Raw genomic sequence first — 21,408 nt, forward strand, 5'->3', positions numbered from 1 at the left:
ACCTTCAGACCTGCTGACTGAGGTGCAAGAGTGATGCTGAGGAAAGACCGCCTCCCCACAGAGAAGAAAGAAGAGGGTACATGAAGGCTACATACAAAATAAAAATGCATGTGGGCGCCTGGGAGACAGCTACTCTAATAGGTTACAACACTTTTGAGACAGAATGCTCTTAAAGCTTCCTGGGCAAGGGTTAGACGCAAGACGGCATTCAGAATGAATTTCAAAGTTTCAAAAAGTTGCATCAAATTCTTTAGCATGGAAATGTGCCATGTTCCAAAGCTGATTTGATAGAAAGATTTCAGAGACCACTTGAGTCATTAGGAGATAATATCTAGGGTAAAAAGAGGACCTTTATAATTTGAGAGTATGTCTGTGACTTTTGACAAGCCACTTTTTTTTTTTTTTTTTTTTTTTGCATTTACAGAACTTTATCTGGTATTATTCCTTTGAGAAGTTAATTATATATCAAAAGACTCTTGGGTATGTGGAACCTGTCAGACCATTTTGAACACGGGGTACAATTAGGCACCACAAATTGATTCCAGTTTTGGTTTTTTTTTAATTTTTATTTATTTATTTATTTATTTATGGCTGTGTTGGGTCTTCGTTTCTGTGCGAGGGCTTTCTCTAGTTGTGGCAAGCGGGGGCCACCCTTCATCGCGGTGCGCGGGCCTCTCACTATCGCGGCCTCTCTTGTTGCGGAGCACAGGCTCCAGACGCGCAGGCTCAGTAACTGTGGCGCACGGGCCTAGTTGCTCCGCGGCATGTGGGATCCTCCCAGACCAGGGCTCGAACCCGTGTCGCCTGCATTGGCAGGCAGACTCTCAACCACTGCGCCGCCAGGGAAGCCCTGATTCCAGTTTCGAAATGGCAAAGACAATGAATTTCCTTATTCACTCAAGTAAAATCACAAATTAGTATCAACCTGCACTGTAACACAGTAATGTGTCAGCCTTCAAATGACGCTGCAGCTAACTATTCACTGTAGGGTGAGTTCTCTGTGGTGCTGGCTTTTCTCCTGCCCTCAGTAACATTCCCAGTGCCTCTGCCCAGCTCAATCACTGGGAAAAGGACTCTAGTCTCATCCCTCGTTGGAGGGATGGCAGTCGGAACAGAGAGATCTCTCAACTTCAAGGTCCTTGTGCTTACGGACATGAAGGGCAGGAAGCTGGCAATGATTTTGCAAGTGAAGTAAACAGAGGGATGCAGAAAAGAAGGAAAGGAACCATTCCTTCCAAGCCAGCTGCCATAACCCTGGACTCAGGTGTATGCCTTATGCCAGTAATGGTATCATCCTGCATCACACTGCTGAGCCTTCATCACCCGTGCATGCATGAGTGTATGTGTGCAATTTTGGGAGCTGCTTGGCAGGATAGCTTTATTTTGTTTTGCTTTTTTCCTGATAAAATTTTTAAAGATACTTGTGAAGGAGGAAAAGGCATGTAGAGATCCATCTTTGTGGCCACCTCTTCCATGGAAGTTTCTCTGATCCTCCCAGCTAGAGTCTCTTTCCCTTCTTACTCAAGGTAGCCCTCGTTCTCCACTCCCCTGAGGACACAGGGCTTTGCAGCATAAACATGCATGTGGCTATTTTTCCCACTGACCTGATCTCTGCTCTAGCCACGTCCTGACCACCAAACACAATGGTCTCATCAACCATTGGTCCACCCAGCCCTCTGGACTGGTGACTGGGCAAAATGTTTAGTTTTGATTTTTTTTTTTTTTAATATATGATTCTCAATTCTACTGATGTATCTTTAAAAGAGTGTTTCTGAATGCATGCTGGTCTGAATAAGCCCAAGAGACTTCTGATATCATTCATAACTTATAGGAAAACCAAAGGTCCCCTGCAAGGCTGACTGAGTTTTCTTATATTTGCCTGTGACAATGGAGATATGGGCAAAGGCTGGAACAGGTGACTATAATAAAGAAAGAGGCCAATGGGCCAGGCAAAGTAGCCAGGCTCATCAAACTATCACATCCATTGCTTCTACTAAGTGTCTCCTAGAATTGAATTGCATCTCTCCATCCCTCTTGCCACCACCTTAGTGTTGGCCACCATGATACTGGTGTTGATGAGGGCGCATGTCCCCTAAGCACCCATGCCTGGACTCCACCCTCCAATCCATTTTCCCAAGTCCAGCCAGGGGGATTCTTCTGCAACCCTACTCGGATTACACATCACCACTCAGTCTGCAATCCCTGTTACTTCTCATAGGATGATGTCCAATGTTCCCGAATGCCACACATCCCCATCACCCTGCCTCTGCTTGCTGCTCTGGCCTCTCACCACTTCCTGCCTCTCACCCCATACTCCCCAGCTAGACTGCGCTGACTGCTAGAAGGGTCATTGTCATTCTTGCCATCAGGTCTCTGCACATGCCACTCCATCTGCTCCCAACACCCTTCAACCCGACTCAAGGGTCAAGCGGCCACTCAGCACTCAGCCAAGACATCAGCTTCTCTGGGAAGTCTGCACTGGCCTGTCCCCAGTCAGTTCAGGTCCTTCCTGTATCCCCTTCAGCGTCCCGTGGTAGCTCTATCTCCATGACTAACACACAGTACTGCAAAGTCATTGCTTCCTTGCCCATCTCCTCCACTATGTCCCAAGCATCTTTGGGAAAGAGGCTCCTTCTTGTTCAGCATTGAACCTACATTGCCAGGAGAGTGCCTGGCAAAGAGTAGTTTCTTCATGAATATTTGATGAATGAGTAAACAGAGTGAATGAACAAATTAGGATGGGTCCTTACTTAATAAGTACACGTTATAACACCAATCACATGCCTGGCCTATTCTAGGCATTTCGTGAACATGAACCCACTTAATCCCCATAACAATCCCACGCAGTAGGCACTATTTTTGTCCTCATTTTTCAGTGGAGGAAACTGACTAGAAGGAGGTTGAGTAACTTGTCCAAGGTCACACAGCTGATAGTAGCAGAGCTGAGGGTGACCCTAGACATGTGGCCTCAGAGACTGCTCTGCTCCATGGAGAAACATGTACTGGTGAACCTCCCGTAGGTGGACCTGAGTTTGCTGCCCGGTGCCTGCCTAAGATGTGTCCTTCGAGGACACAGCAAGGGGATCATGGCAAAGTGGCCTGTAGTCGTCATCAACCAGCTGCCTAGAATTCCACCTTGAGCAGAGCTGAGTTTCAAATTATTAACTCTCAAAGGAATCTTCCCATGAAATATATATGAATGTACTATTTATACTTATATTTGAACCTGGATGAAATAGGCATCAGTTAAGGGCATCCAGCCCGTAGCACTCTCAAACCTGCTGCAGTACTGGGAGTCAGACAAATGTCTTTACCTGTCCCGGTCACACGCAAACCCTCTTCCTGGAGTGTAGCTAGAAACTTAGAAACTCCAGAGGAGGTTTTTTGGGGGAGAGTGGGGGGAGAAGCAGGCATCTGGGAGAATTAGAAAATTTTAACTGATTCTAATACCCAGGATACACTTCTGAAATCCTTACGTTTCTTCACTGGGGAGAGGTAACAGCACCCCTTGATGCCTGTCGGCTTCTGAATGTCCCAGATAAACTCTCCACAGGATTTTTTCTCCTCTTTCCTCTGTTTATCCTTCCCAATCCCAAGAAATTAAGCTTAGCTCACTGGGCACGTCTTTCTACTTGGGCACATTTCTGCCAAGCAGGGTCCTTGTCTATTTAAATCTGCCTTGAGCATTCCTTAGCAGAAGGGTTCTTGGGCTTTTGATTTAATTTGGAGTGTCTGTATGTGTGTATGTGTGTTCCTTTTAGAGGATGTTCTAGATTTGTTTCCTGCAGAGTCTGGCCACCACTCTGCATGGGTTGAATTGCGCGCATTTATCTGTGGGACTTCGGTTTTGTAGTCATTGGGTCCAAAAAGAGGCCATTGTGACAATGCTAAATGCCCCTTGACCTGCTCCTCAGGTGGTCTCAGTCCTTCCAGGGAGAGACAGGCACACAAAGCATCGAATTTCAGACTTGAACCCAGAGATCCCTGGGGTGAGGCTGGCAGGCCAGCCTGTCATTTGGGATTTCTGGCCCTGGCCAGCTGGGGCACAAAAGCACTCCATCCTATGAAATCCCCAGCCACAAACCAAAGAAATGCCAGCTACTGCGGGGGGGGGCTGGGGGGGGGTGGTGGTCACCCGGGTCCTGTCCCAAAGAGAAAGGGGCAAGTGAGGCTGAGAAAAGCTTTCAGCAAAAGCCCTGCCTGGCTTAGGCAAACTGCTTTCTGGCCTCAATATCCCAAATCCACTCGTGATTCCCTTTGCTATGAAAATATCCATGGAGAATGTGGAAATGGCACCTGGGAGGTGTTCAGAAATACATGTGGCCTGTCACCTGATTACAAAAGTTGAGTGAAGATCATAATCGTTTGGGCACCTCCTTAATGAAGGGCAACCGGTCAGTTCAGGGGTGTGGTGGGGATTAAAAGACTGTGCCCTAAAGCCCATGTTCTCAACCTTTTTATTTGCATTCTTTGCGTCTTATCATTTAGGATTATGTAAAAATGACAGCTGCTTATAATTATTTGGAGGTTTGAGTTGCAATAATTAAAAACATCTGCCTTTATCTTACCGCTACCAGACTTCACCCCTCGAGGTTGGGTCTATTGAACTTCAAAGAGGGAAGCAAAAAATAAAAGAAAACTCCACACATTACTAACAAATTTCTAGTGATTCATTTAAATGTATAACCAGTTATTCCAACAGCCTTCAAACCTTTAATTATCTCTGAAATATATATAATTTGGGACTGCTAATTAGATAGCAATCTAATGCTCTCATGGGGATTCAGATGCACTGTCTTTCTAAAATGTAAACTCACAGAGGAATCATCACTGGCATTCAAATGACTGAATTCTTCAGTTATTCAAATGAGGGTGGGCGTTTACACTGTTGAATCATTTGAATATTCTGCTGTCAGCCCCAGCTGTAGGTTTTACAGGGGTCCTCAATACACTGAGGGTGAGGCTAGATTTCTCCCAACTCTCTGGAGAGAAACAAGTCCAGCTCCTCCTCGAGGAAACCTAACCTCAGTCTCACAGGCCAGTCTGGCCTCTTCTTAGATGAAGATGGCTCTGTTTTCCTATTTTAAGGAGGAACAACCTTCCCTGGAATTCATAGTTATGAAAGCTTTAATGCTTGCTTCCCAGCATTCTTCATGCTGGTCTGCCTGCTATTGTCTGGGCAGTTAACATTTTAATTAATAACTCTCCCTACAACAGACTGCTGCAGATGGAGGAGGTGAGGGTTCCTCTTTGCCTTGAGCTTCCACTTCCTGTGTATTCCTACCCCCGTTGAGATGGTCCTTTAAATTATATAAAGATGTGCATCACATGGAGAAAAGCAATTGATCAATTAGATGACATTGGACAATGATGGAAGCCAGCTCTCGCATCTCAGTCTCACAATGTGGCTAGGCTTTGCATTCCTGAGCCCAGGCTAGTAGCTAGCAGCTGAGGCTCATTTCCCCCACAAGGGGAAGGAGGTGCAGACAAATCTATAGGAATTTTTAACAGATCATTATTCAACACATTGCCTGTAATTACATTTTGATGAGCCTTTTATTGCTAATTCATCATCCAAGATGGGGCACTCTAGATATGAAATTAATCTAGTAAAACAAAGGTCAGAGTGTGTCCAGTGAAAAGAAAAGCTTTGTCCTCATCAAATCCTTTTGCCAAACAATAAAGCAGCAGAGAATCCTATCTCTAAACCATATTTCCTTAAAGTGCCTTCTCCATTATTAACAGCATAAAGCTAACACTCCCTGGTGCTTCTCGGCGCAAGCAGGCCAATGTGAGGCGAATACACATGCAGCGCCCTGAAATAGAAATGGGAAACGTGCCTGACACCGTCACTTTAAAGCTAAGGTATGTACGCACACAGAACTGTATTTGAAGCTCTAGTCTAGAGCAATCAGTTTTTGCAGAGACATATCAGTCCACTGGTGTCTTGGCTTGAGTCCCCTCTGAAGCAGACCCTAAGACCAGGATTCAAGGGCAAGGTTTTTACTTGGGATGGGTTCCCAGGAAATGCCTGTAGAGACATGGCAAAGTGACTCAGAGACAGAGATGATGGGCAGGCAGCCAACACAAGTTGTATCATCGAGCATGTTAGCGCTGTGGGCACCCCAAGCTGAATCCCACTGCAGGGGTCTGGGAGCCAGTGTGGAGTAGGAGTGTGGTACAGGTGTGGAGCCCACCTGGGAGGTGGGAGTGCTCACCAGTCTTTGGTGGAAGGATGCTAATTCCTTGGCACATCTCGTCGGCTGCGTGCAGGAGAGGAGTGAATTCCAGAAGTCAGAGAAAGTCTTCACTAGGGTTTTGGCAGCCGCAAGCTAGGCTGGCCCCCACGGAGGTGAGGGCCGAGGGGACATGGGTGGGGCATCCACAGAACTACTCCACTAAGCATGTTCTCCAATAGGAATTTATCAATAAAACCTCAAGGCACTTTCCCTTGTCCTTTGGAAGTCTGTCCTAAATCTACCCAGATTGCATACACAACATCTTAAATCTCCCCATGCCTCAGGCTCTTTGCATACTCGGTTCCCTCAGCCTGAATTAGTCTCCACTCTCCTGGCACAGCAATTTCTTCTCCCCCTCAGGGCTACAGGGCTCAGCTTAAAATGTCGTCCCTAACAAGGGTTCTCCTTGACCATCCAAATACAGGTAGGGCATGTCCCTACTTTTTTTTCTCAGGTCCTTGTTTCCTTTGGAGAGGTTATCCAAAATGTGTAATACTTTTAATTTGCTTACTTATGAGCTTAAAAAAGACATATCTTCTCCATGACCAAATGAGGGAGGAATTATGTCTGTCTTATTACTTGATCCCCAGCATCTAAAAGAGTGCCTGGCACAGGAGAGGTGTTCGATAAATACATGCCAGATGAGGGAAGGAGCAGTCGGAGGGAAGGTGGGCTACAGCAACACAAGGAGGAGCAAGCTACACATCTAGGTGTCTGAAGAGCCTTTGGTTGCTCCCTAATGTGCCGGACTGGATCACCAACTGTGAACTGAAGCTTACAGGATGCAGACTAACTCCCTGCAGACTTCTCTAGCCGCCCCTTCCACAGCTAGACACCAAGTCCTTTTATAAATTCTCCTTCTTGTCAGTATTCCCACCCTGGTACTTAATAATATACTGTGTCATTGTGTAATCAATTTCCTATACGTGGGTCTTCTCTCCTGTTTATTTATTATTCCACTTCATCTGCTAGGTATCTCTCCAGGCCCTGGATATGCAAGGGTGAATAAAATGCTATCTGATTAGTGTCTTCAGGTTACTTGCAGTGCAGTGAGGGGACAGATGTGTCCAGGGATTTCTATAATGTAGTGTGGAGCCTAAACTCAAAGGCCTGTGCAAGAAGCCTGCTGGGATGAAGGGGTAGGGTGGTGTGGAGAGGAAAGTTTTGTGGGGTGGGAGTGGGAGAGAGGGAGGCAGTAGACAGCAGGGGTCAGAGCCACACCCAGCAATGGTTCCCAGACTTGGGGATTTCACAACTATATCAACCAGGCTGCTCCGGTTGTAAGCAACAGATACCAATTCTTTATCACGTGAGCAAAAGAGGAATTTACTAGAAGTGTATATGGAAGCTCTCTGCTCCTACCACAATGAGAGATTAATGAATTAATTAATATGAATGAATAAATAAATAAAGGACCTGATAGAGGGCCTTTTGCTCTTGTCTTTTCTTTTCCTTCCTTATTTCCTTCCTTCCTTCCTCTCTCTTTCCTTTTCTTTTAATTCTTCCTCTTTCCTTTCTTCTTTTTCCTTTCTTTATTGGCATACTAAGGACTTGAGAAGAACAAACCTTCCATGTGTTCTTACCTTCGTTATCAGTCAGGGGCCCAGCAGGGAGCACATGGCATAGTCAAGCTGGCTAATTAAGGAAGGTTTAATAAAGAGGCTATTGGAACAGTGGGGCAGGGTGTAGGAAACTATAAGAAATGGTGCAGTACCCTGAAGCCAGAAGCAGTGAGGACCTTCTCTTCCACTCTGCATGAAGGGACAGAGGAAGGAGCAGTCACAGGAGCCCACAGAGAAAAGGAGGCTAATGTGGCTTTAGATTGGGTGCAGCCAGTCCCAGAGGACACAGGGCTGAATATACAACCCCACCCCACTCTCCTCTCTCCATTTCTTCTGAGTGTGTGTCCCCCACTAGCTAAACTCCATCCATAGCCGAGAGCAAAGGAGCCACCCTGAGTGCCATGCAGGTGGTGTGCGGGGGCAGAGAGCAGAGGCACAAAGGAAAACTGTCCACAGGAGCCAAGGGAAGTCCTCTAGCCCAACTCTCATTTTATAAAAGAACCTTATAACACTGCTTCAAATTAAGGAAGTTTGTTCAACTGAATAGGTTTAACTTTATGAAAAATGACACTGTTCATAGTTGTCTTTTTTTTTTTCTCTGAAGATTGAGCCAAATTTGCTTTCTGACTGACAGAGTCCTTGGCCTAGGCATCAGTTAATCTCTCTGAAATAAGCACTAATGCACAGGATGCTGTGAGGACTTAAAGAGGCAAAACATACAAAGGTGGTAGGCACAGACCCTGGTTCTTGACACTCTAAGTAACAACTGCATTGTCACTGTTAGTCCCCTCTCCGCTAAACCCCATCTATGCCCTATGTGTCCATGTACACACCCAGCCACAGAACTTGGGGACCAAGAGGTTGTTGAGTTCTTGAGGTTTGCAGAACAGAAAGCCAGGCACCCCTCTAATCTACTTAATTCTGAAGCTCACGAGGTGTAAGCATTCCCTGCTCAGGGCTGCAATGCTTCCAATCAAGTGTCCAGACCCAGGCAGTTCCAACCGTTGCCCTCAACAATTTCATCAAGTGGAAAGCACGCAAGGCTCTGTTTTCTCCTTTGCCAAATGATGTATTTCAAAAAGAACAGGCTCGCTACGTGGGGGTCACGCAGTCTTGTTTATTTTTTCTCCGAGCACACACTCCTCTGAGCAGACACACTTACTAAGCATCTGTTCATTCCTTCTTTTAAACTAAATGGGATGGATTCAGACCTGGCGTTAAGAGGAGTCTCCTGGGCTGTGTTTTGAGAATGTGCTCAGGGACCAGGCACATTGCGGTGCCCGCGCGCCACCTACTGGCCGGTCTCGTTCAGTTCACAGCAGTCTGAACAGAGAGTGGCCTGAGATGGGATTCCAGCCTTTGGGAGCCATAGAAAGGACTATAAATGAGGCTAGGTCCCTACCCACTACACCACGACAGGCTGGGGCCAGCATAATGCATGGTTCTGAGACCAGAGAGAAAAGTGCCTGGTCCAGCCTGAGGACAGAGATCCCGGGAAGCGTGTGGGACCCCCCCCACTGAGTAGGAAGAAATGGCCTCCAAAGTGGACTGTGGATGCAGTCGGTGTGCATATCACCTCCTCTGGGAAGCCCTCCAGCATCTCAGGGCACCCTTTCTCAAGAAAAGCAGATGCTTCCCCTGCGAGCACATAGCTCTTCTTGGCCTCTCTCGCTATCAAGAACTCTTGCTTTGCTCAATGAGTTCCCTGTGGGCAGAGACATTCTTCTACCTGCTTCTATGTCTCCATCAGCTAGCACAGTGCCTGACAAGAGGAACATCTGATGAATGTTTGCAGGCCAGCAGGAGGGCAGAGGCAGGGGCGGAAAGAAAGGAGGGCTTGACCAATCACATGAGCTTCAAGTTTTGCGTCCAATGTAGCAAGGACTCAGTAAACGTTTGATGAGTAAACATGTGACACCTGCACTTCTCATTTATTGTAGGAAATTGGTACCCAGATATTTAGTCCCCAGCATCCTTCAAACATCATCAAAATCACTCAATAAATATTTACCAACCACGCCCTCGATACAGCAGCAAAGTCACAGGAAGTCACAAGGGATGGGGCAGGAGAGGCTGAACATACAGACCTTTCCCAAGAGTGATAAGTGATCCTGAGGAAACTAAAATAGGGGATGTGATGGGGAGTGATGGAGGAGATGTGTGGCTCCTTCGGTCAGAGAGCAAGGATGCCTCTCTGTGGGGGTGACATCTGAGATGAGACATGGAAGCTGAGAACAAGGCAGTCACAGGTGTATCCGGGACAAGATTCCAGGTAAAGGGAAGAGCAGGCACAAGGATTTGGAACAGAAAGGAGCTTGGTGTTTCTGAGGAACGGACAGAAGGGCCGGAGTATACCTGGAGCACGGTGGGTAGCCACACAACTCCGGCAGGTCAGAGGCGAAGCCAGATCTGGCAGGGTGCTGGGATCATGGCCTGGAGTTTGGGTTTTACTGTAAATGCCAAGGGAAGCCAGACCATCTGAGTGATGCCTGTGAAAGCCCCTGCTGACTGCTGAGTGAATAATGCTGGGGTGGGGGATGGGGTGAGGGGGGTACAAAAATAGGTGTCCAGAGCAGAGCTCAAAGGGAACTGAAGTCATCCAGGAAAGACAGGACAGAGGCCCTGTCAAGAGTGACAGAGGGGAGTGGACTTGGGGTGCATTTTGGAACCAATAGGACATGAGGGTGGATGGCATGGGGAGGGGGTCCAGAAAAAGTCAGTGCTGGAGGCCACAGCCACACCTGTTGAACTACAAAGAACCCATAGCATTTGCAATGAGTGGGTGTGGATGGGAAGAAGAAATGAAGGAAGATAGTTGAGGCATTCCTGGTCCAAAAATTACACAAAAAAGAAAACGATTAGATGTGTGGGATAGAAGCTAGTCCTTGCATGATTGAGGATCTGCATCATGATATAAAAATCACATTTAAACGTCACATTGAACTTTTTGGGAATGATACAGAATCTCCTCACATGGCCCATTGCTTGAACTAAGTCAGTGGACTTCAACAAAGATTCTGATAGCGGTCCTTCCTTTCAAGCTCGCATTTAAACTGGCGTTTGACATGCGCTGTCTGCTTAGCATTTAACATATTTACATGTGTCCATAGGAATGTTCATTTCATTCCTTATGAGAGGACTTTGGCATAAGAATATTTACATTTTTTAGCATGTTCACGTGTCAATCTGTGTTATCAATGACCTTCTGCCAGGGTCCATCTATAACCCATGTGCGATAGCAAAAGGGCACAGAAAAATGAACTGCCTGGGCGTCCATGAGAACAAAGAAACAGAATCAACATTTGGAGTGGGGCGGGGACAGTCAAGGAGTAACACAGGGACTTGCTGGCGACATCAGGCAGAACTCAGGCTGTGGGAAAAGCAACAACATTAACTTCCAGAGGGAGCGGGGCAATTCTGTAATGGGAAGATGACTGTTATCTGCAGAACTTGGGCTCGTTAAAGAGTTAAGCTGAGTTTGACAGGACAACAGAAACAGTTTGGTGTCTGAGTATTCTGATGTAGATAACCTGACAGCTCAGTCTTCCCACCCCCTGGCCTGGGCAGCACAGTTTGGTTTAGGGCATCTACATGGGTTAGGTGGGAGCCCGTGGGGCTGAAACAGGCAGAGCCAATCTGTCCTGACTATCGACTCGATGACCTTGAATTCCAGACAACTCCCGACAGCCTGGGAGGCCACAATGGAGGAGACTACGTAGCCCCTGACTGTTTGCACAGACTCCCAGGATGAAAGACTGGTGGTAGTGGTGGAGCTTGTTCTAATCCACTTTAAGGAAAGAGGAGGTGCTACCATCTGTTTACACTCTAGACTGGGTTTAAAACATCTGGTTCAAAACGTCTGGCTACACTCTAGACTTGTTTTGTTCCATAGGGCAGCCTCAAGCCACATGTGGCTCTTGAGCTCCTCAAATGTCGGAATTGAGATGTGCTGTGGGTGTAAAATATATGCCAGCTTTCAAAGATTACTATGAAAAAAATGGCCAATAGCTCATTAATAATTTTTATATTGATTGTAAGTTGAAATAATGTGACTTGGGATATACTGGGTTAAATAAAACATAGCCTTAAACTTAATTTCACCTATTTCCTTTTTAGATGTAGCTACTAGAAAATGTTAACTTACACAGGCAGCTCATGTTTGTGGCTTGCATTACATTCTTCCTGGACAGCGCTCGTCTAGACAGATTCTCACTATAATCGCCTGATGATGACCCTGTTATTCATCCATGTGGCTGCAAAGACCAGGCTTCTCGGTCACTCCATCCTCCAGCCACTCTGCCTCCCATTTCTTGAAGAACCAACCAACGTAGCACAGTGAATTTAGCACATCCAAACTGATCTGGGGGCTCCTGGTTCTGGCTCTTTCTAGTCATTTTACCACCTTATCACTTGGTGTCTCACCTTCCTGTTTGTAACGTGGGGATACGCACTGCCTCATGGAGAACCCCAGCTCCTCAGCCTGGCACCCCCAGTTGTCTACAATCTGACTCCAGGCTGCCTTCTAGACCCACCTTCCACCCAGGCCTGCCGTCATGCACACCCTTCCCTTGAGCCTCTGGGCCTTTCTACTACTCCAGCATCCTAGGCTTGCTATTAAATTAGTTAATGATTAAAAGCCTTAAGAACTTAAAACACTTTGAACAGTGTCTGCCACACAAAAAGGAATCAACGAATGTGAAAAATATGACTAAGACCAACAACAACAATAACAAATACAAAATGCATCTTCCCTAGTTGTGTCTATGGTTACTCTTACACCCTACATATAAAATCGCATCCATTCTATTTGATTTTGAGTTCTCTGAGGTGGGGCACTTCTCTGCAACCACTCCAAGCAGCTTGCTCAGCCCTAGAACATGGTGGCCATCTAGCAAACGTTGAGGGAAGGAATGAAGATTTCTCTCCATCGTTCCCAACTTCCATCTCATCCACCACTGCACCCAGTGGCCCATGTGACTGGCTAATTTTCATCCAGAAGAGAAACCCTTCAGCATCCTTCCTCATCTTCCGGGCTTGAAGATACAGAGCAAACAGCTTTTGGCAAATGTCAACGTGGGTTTCGTGGAAGTGAGTCCTAGATTTTGCCTGCCCCAGGCTCCTCTGTGGAGGCTTGCCTGTGCTGTGGCTGCTGGAAGGGAACCTTCTTTGTGTTCTCTTGGTGGTTTGACTAGGCCCACATTCCAGGCCTCCTTGGGAAAGGCAATCAACTCAGATGTCCCTTTCTTCTAAAACCGAGGGGCACATGGATTACCAAAATCTCAAAGAAAATAAGATCATGGCAAAGGTGGTCCCTGCCTAGTCTTATCTCCCTCAATGCTCTGTACGGCAAAAGAAAAAGAGATATTAGGGGCTCCACATTTTAAGAAAAATTCATAAAGCTCTCAGAGACATGGGAAGAATAAAGTGCAAGAAGAATCAATTTAGACAGTAACTCTAAGTAACTATGCTTTGAAATAGTTTTAACCTGAATGTTAAAGAGGGGCAGAGAACAAGAAAAACTTCCAGGTGTTTAATAACTACTAAAAACGCGTTCCTCAAGGTCTGACTTGAATCCTTCTTGCTGTGCTACTGTCCTATTCCCCGCCCGTGATATGGCCCCCAGCCCACGTTAAGATAGCTCCATCAGCCCCCAGTCTAACACACGGGACCCAGCACACCGGGAACCGGGTAAACGTTTGTTGAATCAACATCGGTTAGTCTACCAGAAGTCACAAGCAGGTGGCAAGGACAGAGTGGCTGAGAAACACCTGGACAAAGACTACAGAGGGCCCACGTATCAACAGAAAAGTCTTACTTGAGCAGCTTTGCCAATGAAACCAAAGCCAGTCTGCTGAGTAAGGCTCCTACATCTGAGCTGTTTTTGGAGACACTTCATGATTCACACCCAAATCATACAAGATGAAGGAAAATACTGGATAAAATCAAGCCAAATATTAAGTTTGGGGGGAAAATTTTATTAGACAAATAAGAAAAATATTGGTACTGTGCTTCAGGAAACCCACTTCTTTCCTCTGCCTGCAGGGGCAGAAACAATCTCAGAGGCAGATGGAGAGGGAATAGGAGTTATTTTAAGTGAGTCTGCTCCATCCTCTGCACTGGCCACAACCTCCCACTCGCACCCACCGTGCTAAGCTAGCAGCCTTGGCCAGAACCGAGGGGAGCATCCATTTGTAACAGGGATTCGATTATATGGCTGGGCTTGGAGAAGGCCAGTCAGGCTGGAGTGAGGATTCCCTGCCCGAGCTGGCCAAGGAAGCTGCTGGCGGCTGGCTCTCCCCAGCCGTGCGTGAGGGTCTGACCGGGTGCATTTACATCTGGTGCAGACACCGGGTTTCTGGGGGAAGCACGCCAATTACATTATCCCGAAGGAGCCAAAGTAAGAGAAAAGCGAACAGTGGCTTTGGAGGATCCCTTCATCCATTCCCCTCCTGAGTTCCTCCTCTGTGCTGAGTGGCTGGTGGTGAGGGAGAAGGAGGGATGAAGCGTTCTGCTTCTGTTGCTCACATGAACAAGACAGAGAGAAACAAACCACTTGTATGTGCCAGAGCTGGGGTTATTCCCCCCATGTGGATTGATTCTTAACTGTCATTCTTCAGTTACTGCAGCTGCTAGTATATCCTTATTGCTACTCCGAAAACAAACAGACAACAATAGCAACAACAACAAAACCCTTCAGTTTCCTCACGTAGTAGGGCTCACACAGAACATCCCAGTGTAGCTACTGTCTGCTTGTCTTCTAGCTCAGAGTTGGCCCAGAAAATTGAGGGTGTGTGTGTGTGTGTGTGTGTGTGTGTGTGTGTGTGTGAGAGAGAGAGAGAGAGAGAGAGACAGATACAGAGAGATAGAGGGAGGGGGAGAGACAGCAGGCATAAACAGGCTTAGCTGAGGTTGCACAGACTAAGTTGATACCAGGTTCAAAGTAGAACTGCATGCAGACTGCATGATTCCAAGGACTCTGTATCTATTCACTTGTTTGTGTGTGTATACAATCCCTCACCAACGTTTATCATAATAATCTGAACCAATTGAATAATAAAATGTGTTCTTTAAATCCACCCCCACCCCCAAGCGTCCACCACCACCATGTCCTCCCAACCCTTACAGCAGCCAGGCATAGTTCAATAAAATCACCAAAACACAAACAGGGTGCCGTATAACCGCCACTGTCCGCAAAATGTCCTGGGGCCTGCTTTGTCACACAAAGCTCTTTACTTGCATTATCCCATTTACACTGACAACCAGTAATATTATATACATTGGTTATGGCAAGATTACAAGAGAAAATGATGCTCAGAGAGGCTGTGTGACTTGCCCAAAGTCACACAGCTGGGATATGGTAGGACCAGGAATCAAGGACAACTTGTGTCCTGCTGAAGTGGAATTCCTTCCACTTCACCGCTGTCTTTTTCCCAGTAAGAAAATGCAAAACTCAAGGCAGGGTCAACACTCACTACTGATCACATTCATATGGGTTAGTTCATGTAATCCTCAATGGTGGGCATCACGCCAAACCTCTTCTAAATATGTCAGGGCCTCAGGGTCACAGACTGATAGATGGGATAGATGGCTCACTGACCTGGCCACTCCTTATGTTCTTATCATGGTTCAATTGCAAAATACTTCATCTGGTTTGGGCTTGGGTTCTCACAAGTGAGATGTGCAGCATTCGCTTGGGTCACCCCATTTATGGGAATTCGACCCCAGCTACCATTTCCAGTGAAATCATTCAGTGCAATGTTTCAACAGTGAGAAGAACAGAAATGACTTGTATTTGTGAGTATTTGCACTGTCAGGAGATGATCAGTGTTGACTGGTTGGCCTGTTTTTACAAGAGCCTTTTGGCTGCCCTCTCAGTGGCCACAGCTCTGGAAAGTGCATGAGATGGATTATTTGCAAACAGACCATTTGCTGCATGACCAGGAGATATAAAAGACCAGAAAGACTTCGTGAGTTGACTGTGCAGATGGGAGCTGCTCATTTCCATTGCTATAGAGAAAGGAAAGGTACCTTGGTGACTTCTGACATCTGGTTCCATTTTGTTCCTTCTTTAAAAGCTGATACATAGAAAGTTAATTCATTCACTAGCGGAAGATCCAGGTTTGATTGTTTCATTTACTCTGATCCACTCCAACTTGGAATAAATAAGCACTAGGAGCCCATACTCAGCCACACCAAATACATAACTCCTACCACCCACCAACAGGCAACCCCAACTGGAAGGCTTAGAAATGGGTAATGTGTTAAGCTTTTTAAACTTAAATATGTTTTTAGACTTAAATATCCTTAAAAAGTTAGTAGCTTTTTCAATCAGACTTTTCAATGATTCTGAGTTATGTTTGGAATTAGCTAACCAGTGAACTCAACCCTTTTTTTGATAAAAAGATTGTTGAAGTCAGGTATTACCTTAAGTCCCATCCTGAAGCATGCATATGGGATCCACATGATGTGGCCATGACTCCATTAATACCAGGGCAATTAGACCAAAGTTGGATGATGATGGAGCTAAAACATGGACTTTTTCTAAACAATGATTCAAGCGAGAAGCAAACTGGTCCCCACGATGTTTCACCAATAAACATTTGCATAGCAGGCACTGCTGCTATTTTCTAATTTTGATGAAAGGGAAAAAGACATGTGGGGTGGATGTGCGTGCGTGCGTGCGTGTGTGTGTGTGTATAGCTATAGGAAATGAACTACACTTTCTTAACATTCAAAAGCAGAGTTTACTATATTACTCTTTATACTTTTATATCTTCTTTAAAATTAGCTAACCGCAGACCGAAAGGGATGTCCTTTTTTCAACACATTATAACTAGTCCAGGGATGGCAAACATGTGGTGCACTCACTGCCTGTGCCCCTCCAGAGTCCACAGTGGACCAGGGCCTCCTATCTGACAAGCCTGGCTGCCCTTCAGAATCCTCCTCAACACAGTACTCCAGGCAGCCTCTCCCCAGGGATCAGAATGGACTGTGATATTCTGGGCTGTCCTGGATTTGACCTAACCCCACTCACTTCAGAGAGAGTGAAAACGATGCTGAAAGAAAATGGTTTACACGTCAGCTCACCAAACTATGCTACTGGATACAGCTTAGGCAGGACAAGGAGAAAATCTCAACTGTTTCAATTAAACACAAAAGGTACTGTTGAATACCTTCAAGGCAGCAGGCACTGGGCTTGGGTAATGTATTTTGGGGGCAAATCCCATCAGAATAAATTTCCAGGGATCTTGGATCTAATCTGTTGTATCAAATGTAACTTTCAATAAGTTGGTCTCAGACTGAAGTGTTAGAGACCATTTGCTATATAAAGGTATCTATTATGATAGGTTTCAAGCTGTCCAGAGTTTAAAATTTTTCCGTACATTGGCAGATGTGAAATAAATATATAAGTACATATAGATATATATGGATTTATATACAAAACCATGATAGTAAATATATTTACCCTACATTATTTACATATTTTATGTCAAAATGCTAGTTATAAACTATTAAAACAACATTTTAGAGACGGTATTATGAATTGAGCGTTTCAAGTGAAAACTGCAAAGTGTAATTACCGTAGAACGGAAGAAAATCTTTTAAAATCATAAAGGGATAAACACAGAAGTAAGTATGTCTCTTACCAGTGGTCTGAGTTCTGGATGCGTCAGGATATATCCATTATTTGTGATTGCAAAGGCATAGCCGTGAATCCCTAACTGTAAGAAGAAGTGAGAAAGAAACCTTCATTAGCTTGCTCCCTGGTGAATTCACAAAGCAGAAAGCAGCCCGACATTTAGTAATTTGCAGCTTAAACTTGGCATTCATAACCCTTATCAGCACAATATTTCATTAAAATGAATGCAAGGCACTGATCCTTGACATTTGGTGGAAATGAAGACCTGTCACAGGATAAGCTCAGCAAATAGCACAATTTAAAATGTCACAGACCCACGTTGGCATCCAAAACCCTTACTCTGATTTATTTAAAACAAAAACAATTATAGTTTTTAAAAAGCAAGTGGCTAATGTTTCTGGAGACCCTATGTCCAAGTGAACAGAATTCTGTCAACCTGGGTGTCTTCTCTCTACCTGAGATAAGGCAAGAGGGGCCTCCCTCTGAGGCACATCTAGGCTCCCTACAATTCCACACCCCTAGGGGCCATCGCAAGCATGCACTCTCCTAGGCAGTCATTTTCCATAATTCTTCAAGGATAAAAGTGTCCCCACCGGCCTATATAGGAGCCTGCCAACCCTTTTTATATCCTTTCGTCTTTAAATTGTGAGGCTGCCAAGCTTTTCCATGCATGCTTCCATCGACACAAAGCCTGGGTAATTTTCTATGCAGAGCCTCACTTAATTTATGTTTTCTGACTAAATGGGACTATGGGAAATAGTTTGAGAGCAATGAAATGTTTTACTAGCTTTAAAAAGTATGTAATCAAATTTAACACTGCACTTATTTAAATAATAATCCCAGCTTTTTGACAATATTTCTGTTACACAGTTGACTGCACCCATTGGCTACAATAAATTTACCTACAAATCATTCATGTATTAAAATGGCCTCTGGCATAGAACCCATACTGATCTCTCTCTCTGAAGAAAGAAAATGTAACCCACTTTTGCCAGAGCAGTGAAAGGGGAGAAGAAAAAGAAATCCTCCGTTTTTTTCCAACGAGTTATTTCATAGTTCTGAGCCCTCACTGTTACTTTTCTTGGAAATTCTCTGCTGCTCACATTCTTGAATATGATACTATTAAATGATCCAGACAACAGAGTTTACAAACCAAGAATGACCCTGTCTGCTTGTTAGCTTAACGTCAAGGTGATGTGAAATTAACTTCAGAGAATGTAACACCAGAAATTAAAAGTTTTCCTTGCATTACATAAAGTAAATACGCACATGGTAGTCAAGGGCAACAGGCATTTTCTTCTGGAGTTACCTTGCAAAGCAAGTCTTAATAAGATTCTACTTGATTCTAATGATAAAAGTGTATTTCATTATGCTGTGAAAGATAAACCAGCTATCCTCTGAGATGTGTATCATCTCTTTCATCTTGTCTCTTGGAAAAAATGTCAGACACAGTCAACACTGCATTAATTACCTTTATTTATGTCCCAGTTTAATATGGACTGCAGGGGTCAAAAAAGACTCAGAGAGTTTGACTTTTTCCATTAAAGGCAAAAGTGGTATTTGGTTGGAAATTCAAACTCACAATGAGACCAAACAAATAATATTTTATAGTCAACTAATACATTCAGTGCCTTCTAATTTACATTCCTTCACTTCTTGGTTTGCTTGTAGGAAGTAATACTCAAAAGAAGGTAAAACTCCATGCATATGCCCCCCTAATGCCCTCTACTTTTCTTGTGTCAAAATGATAATAATCAATTATTTGTGAGGTTGACTATAAGTAATCAAGGCATCGGTCAAGGCCTTTAATTATTTAATGCCTGTCTCCCTGCCAGAATATAAGTTCTGTGACAGCCAAGGTCATACCATGTGGTTATGGAGGGGTGGCTGGGATGGAGGGAAGAGGGGTAGAGAAAGGAGAAAGCAGAAAAGGAGGAAGGAGGGAAACAAAAGACACTGAATTGAGTGCAGATCCTACAAAGCTATCCTAAACTCTCCACTTCCTCCCTGGGATGCAGAGACTGAGCTGACCTTCCCACACAATGTCCTCTACTCACTGTTCAACTGCCATCTCTACTTCCTTGTTGCTCACTCATGCCCGACCCTACTAGAGTCTGCCTCTGCTGTGACCGAGGCCTCGCCTACCAAGGTGCCACCAGAACTCCTTTCTTTACAGTTGCCAGTGGCCTCCTAACTGCCAAACCCCATAGAAAGCTCTCTCTCTTCCTGGTTGTATTAGCCAACTGCCCCCTCCTCCTTGACACTCTCTAGTCCCTCAGCTGCCAGGACCCACATTCCCGGGTCTCCTCCCTTTCACAGGACCCTCATCCTCCACCCACCCTGGAAGCATTCATTTTCCCTAAGTTTCTGTCCCCAGTGTCCCTTGTCTGCTTTAGCTCTCTCTCCCCCAACACGATTCATTAACCACCTGGATGCTGTTGATCTCCAGATCTGTGCTCCAGCCTTGGCCTCTCCCCTCAGCGGCAGATCCCAGTATCCAAGTGTGTGTCGGCCATCTCTGCCTGGACATCCCACGGGCGCCCCAGACTCACCCAGTCCAGCATGGTGGCTCTTTCCCTTAGCGCTGCTCTTCCTGCTCTTCTCTCTCAGTCGGTGGCACCACCAACCACCCAGACTCCCGAGCTGCAAACTCCTTCTTCTGTTTCATCCCCAACTTCTTGACCTAAGTAATTACTAATTTTTCCTCCAGAAATCACTCAGATTCAACTCTGCTTCCCCACCCTACCATTCATGTAGATTTAATATAACAGATTGCCATAATGGTCCTACCTGCTCTTCCTGCCTCAAAGCTTGGCCCCAACAAAGTCATCCTTCAGATTAATCAAAGTCAAAGGTAACTCTGACTCTGTTGCTCCCCTTTGTAAAACCCACTAAAGACCTCTTTCATGTATAAGATAAAATCCATGGGCCCAGCCATCAAGTCTCTCTGGGGTCTGGCCCCTACCTAGTTACCCAGCACTGCCTTCTTTCACTCATTGCCTCTCAAGGGCACACGACAGCGACACCACCACCCCTGCAGTTGTTTTCTCCCACTCAGACTTTTACTCACACAGTGTGAGCTGCCCAGAGCACTGCTCCTTCCCACCTCCCCTGAGCTAATTCTCACCCATGCTATGAGCTCAGCCTCAGGATCTTCTCTTATAAAAGGTCTCTCCTGTTGCACCGTCCTTTCCATACCATGTCTCCATAAAACCCTGAGAATTTTTTCCATGATTACCTTCACCCTAACACATGAAAATGCTACACTTACTTTTCTGCCTGCTTCTCAACCCTAGCTGGTTGTCTTTCTTTCCTCTGCCTTGTTCTAGATAAGGCAGCGCCTCCCCCGTAAGAATGGGCTCTTTGTGGGGAAGGAATCATCTCACTCATTTCTGACTTCTCCAGTCTCTAGCATAATGTCTAACACATGACAGGTGCTCCAGTTAAGGTTTGCATGTATTTAAGACATTCACTACTTTACCCAAATATTACCTAGTTCATCTTTAAAGTTTGAGCTAAAGTAAATATTGAACATGAGCTGAAAAGTAGAAGCTGATTTGCTGTCGGAGGTACATAGTCAGTCCTCCTCAAGCCTGTACCTGAGAAAGTCTTCTGACATTCAGAAACTATCTGGTTAACATCCTTCCCAGGAGAACAGTCTGAGAAAACAACATCAGAATGTTTTGTTGGTTGGTTGATGGCATATGGATATAACCTAATGTAGATGTAAGAACAGAAACTGAGCAAATCTCAAAACACATTCTGTGGATGAGTCTCTCAGAAACCTTAAACTTGTGTATGGCAATGTCCAAAATTTGCTTTGGATCCCAAATCAATATACAGATGAAATCTCTAATTTTTGTTTCATCTGAAATAGAACCAGTCTTCCTGTCCATTCTAATGTGCAGTCCCGTGGAGTAATAAGAGAACAGATGGGACACAAGGCCTTCCAGCACTTGGGGCTGCC

The 21,408-nt window shown here is 45.3% G+C and overlaps 1 protein-coding gene across 1 annotated transcript in view; it reads right to left on the reverse strand.

Annotated features, from left to right (window-relative positions):
* CACNA2D3 (calcium voltage-gated channel auxiliary subunit alpha2delta 3) overlaps nucleotides 1-21,408 on the reverse strand; it is a 789,028-nt gene that overhangs the window by 176,643 nt on the left and 590,977 nt on the right. The window contains exon 17 of the mRNA XM_068557675.1: nucleotides 17,449-17,523. Coding sequence (XP_068413776.1) covers nucleotides 17,449-17,523 — 75 coding nt within the window. The remainder of the gene's footprint in view (nucleotides 1-17,448; nucleotides 17,524-21,408) is intronic.

The sequence above is a fragment of the Eschrichtius robustus genome, chromosome 12, assembly GCF_028021215.1.
Source record: "Eschrichtius robustus isolate mEscRob2 chromosome 12, mEscRob2.pri, whole genome shotgun sequence".
In the NCBI taxonomy this organism is placed as follows: Eukaryota; Metazoa; Chordata; class Mammalia; order Artiodactyla; family Eschrichtiidae; genus Eschrichtius; species Eschrichtius robustus.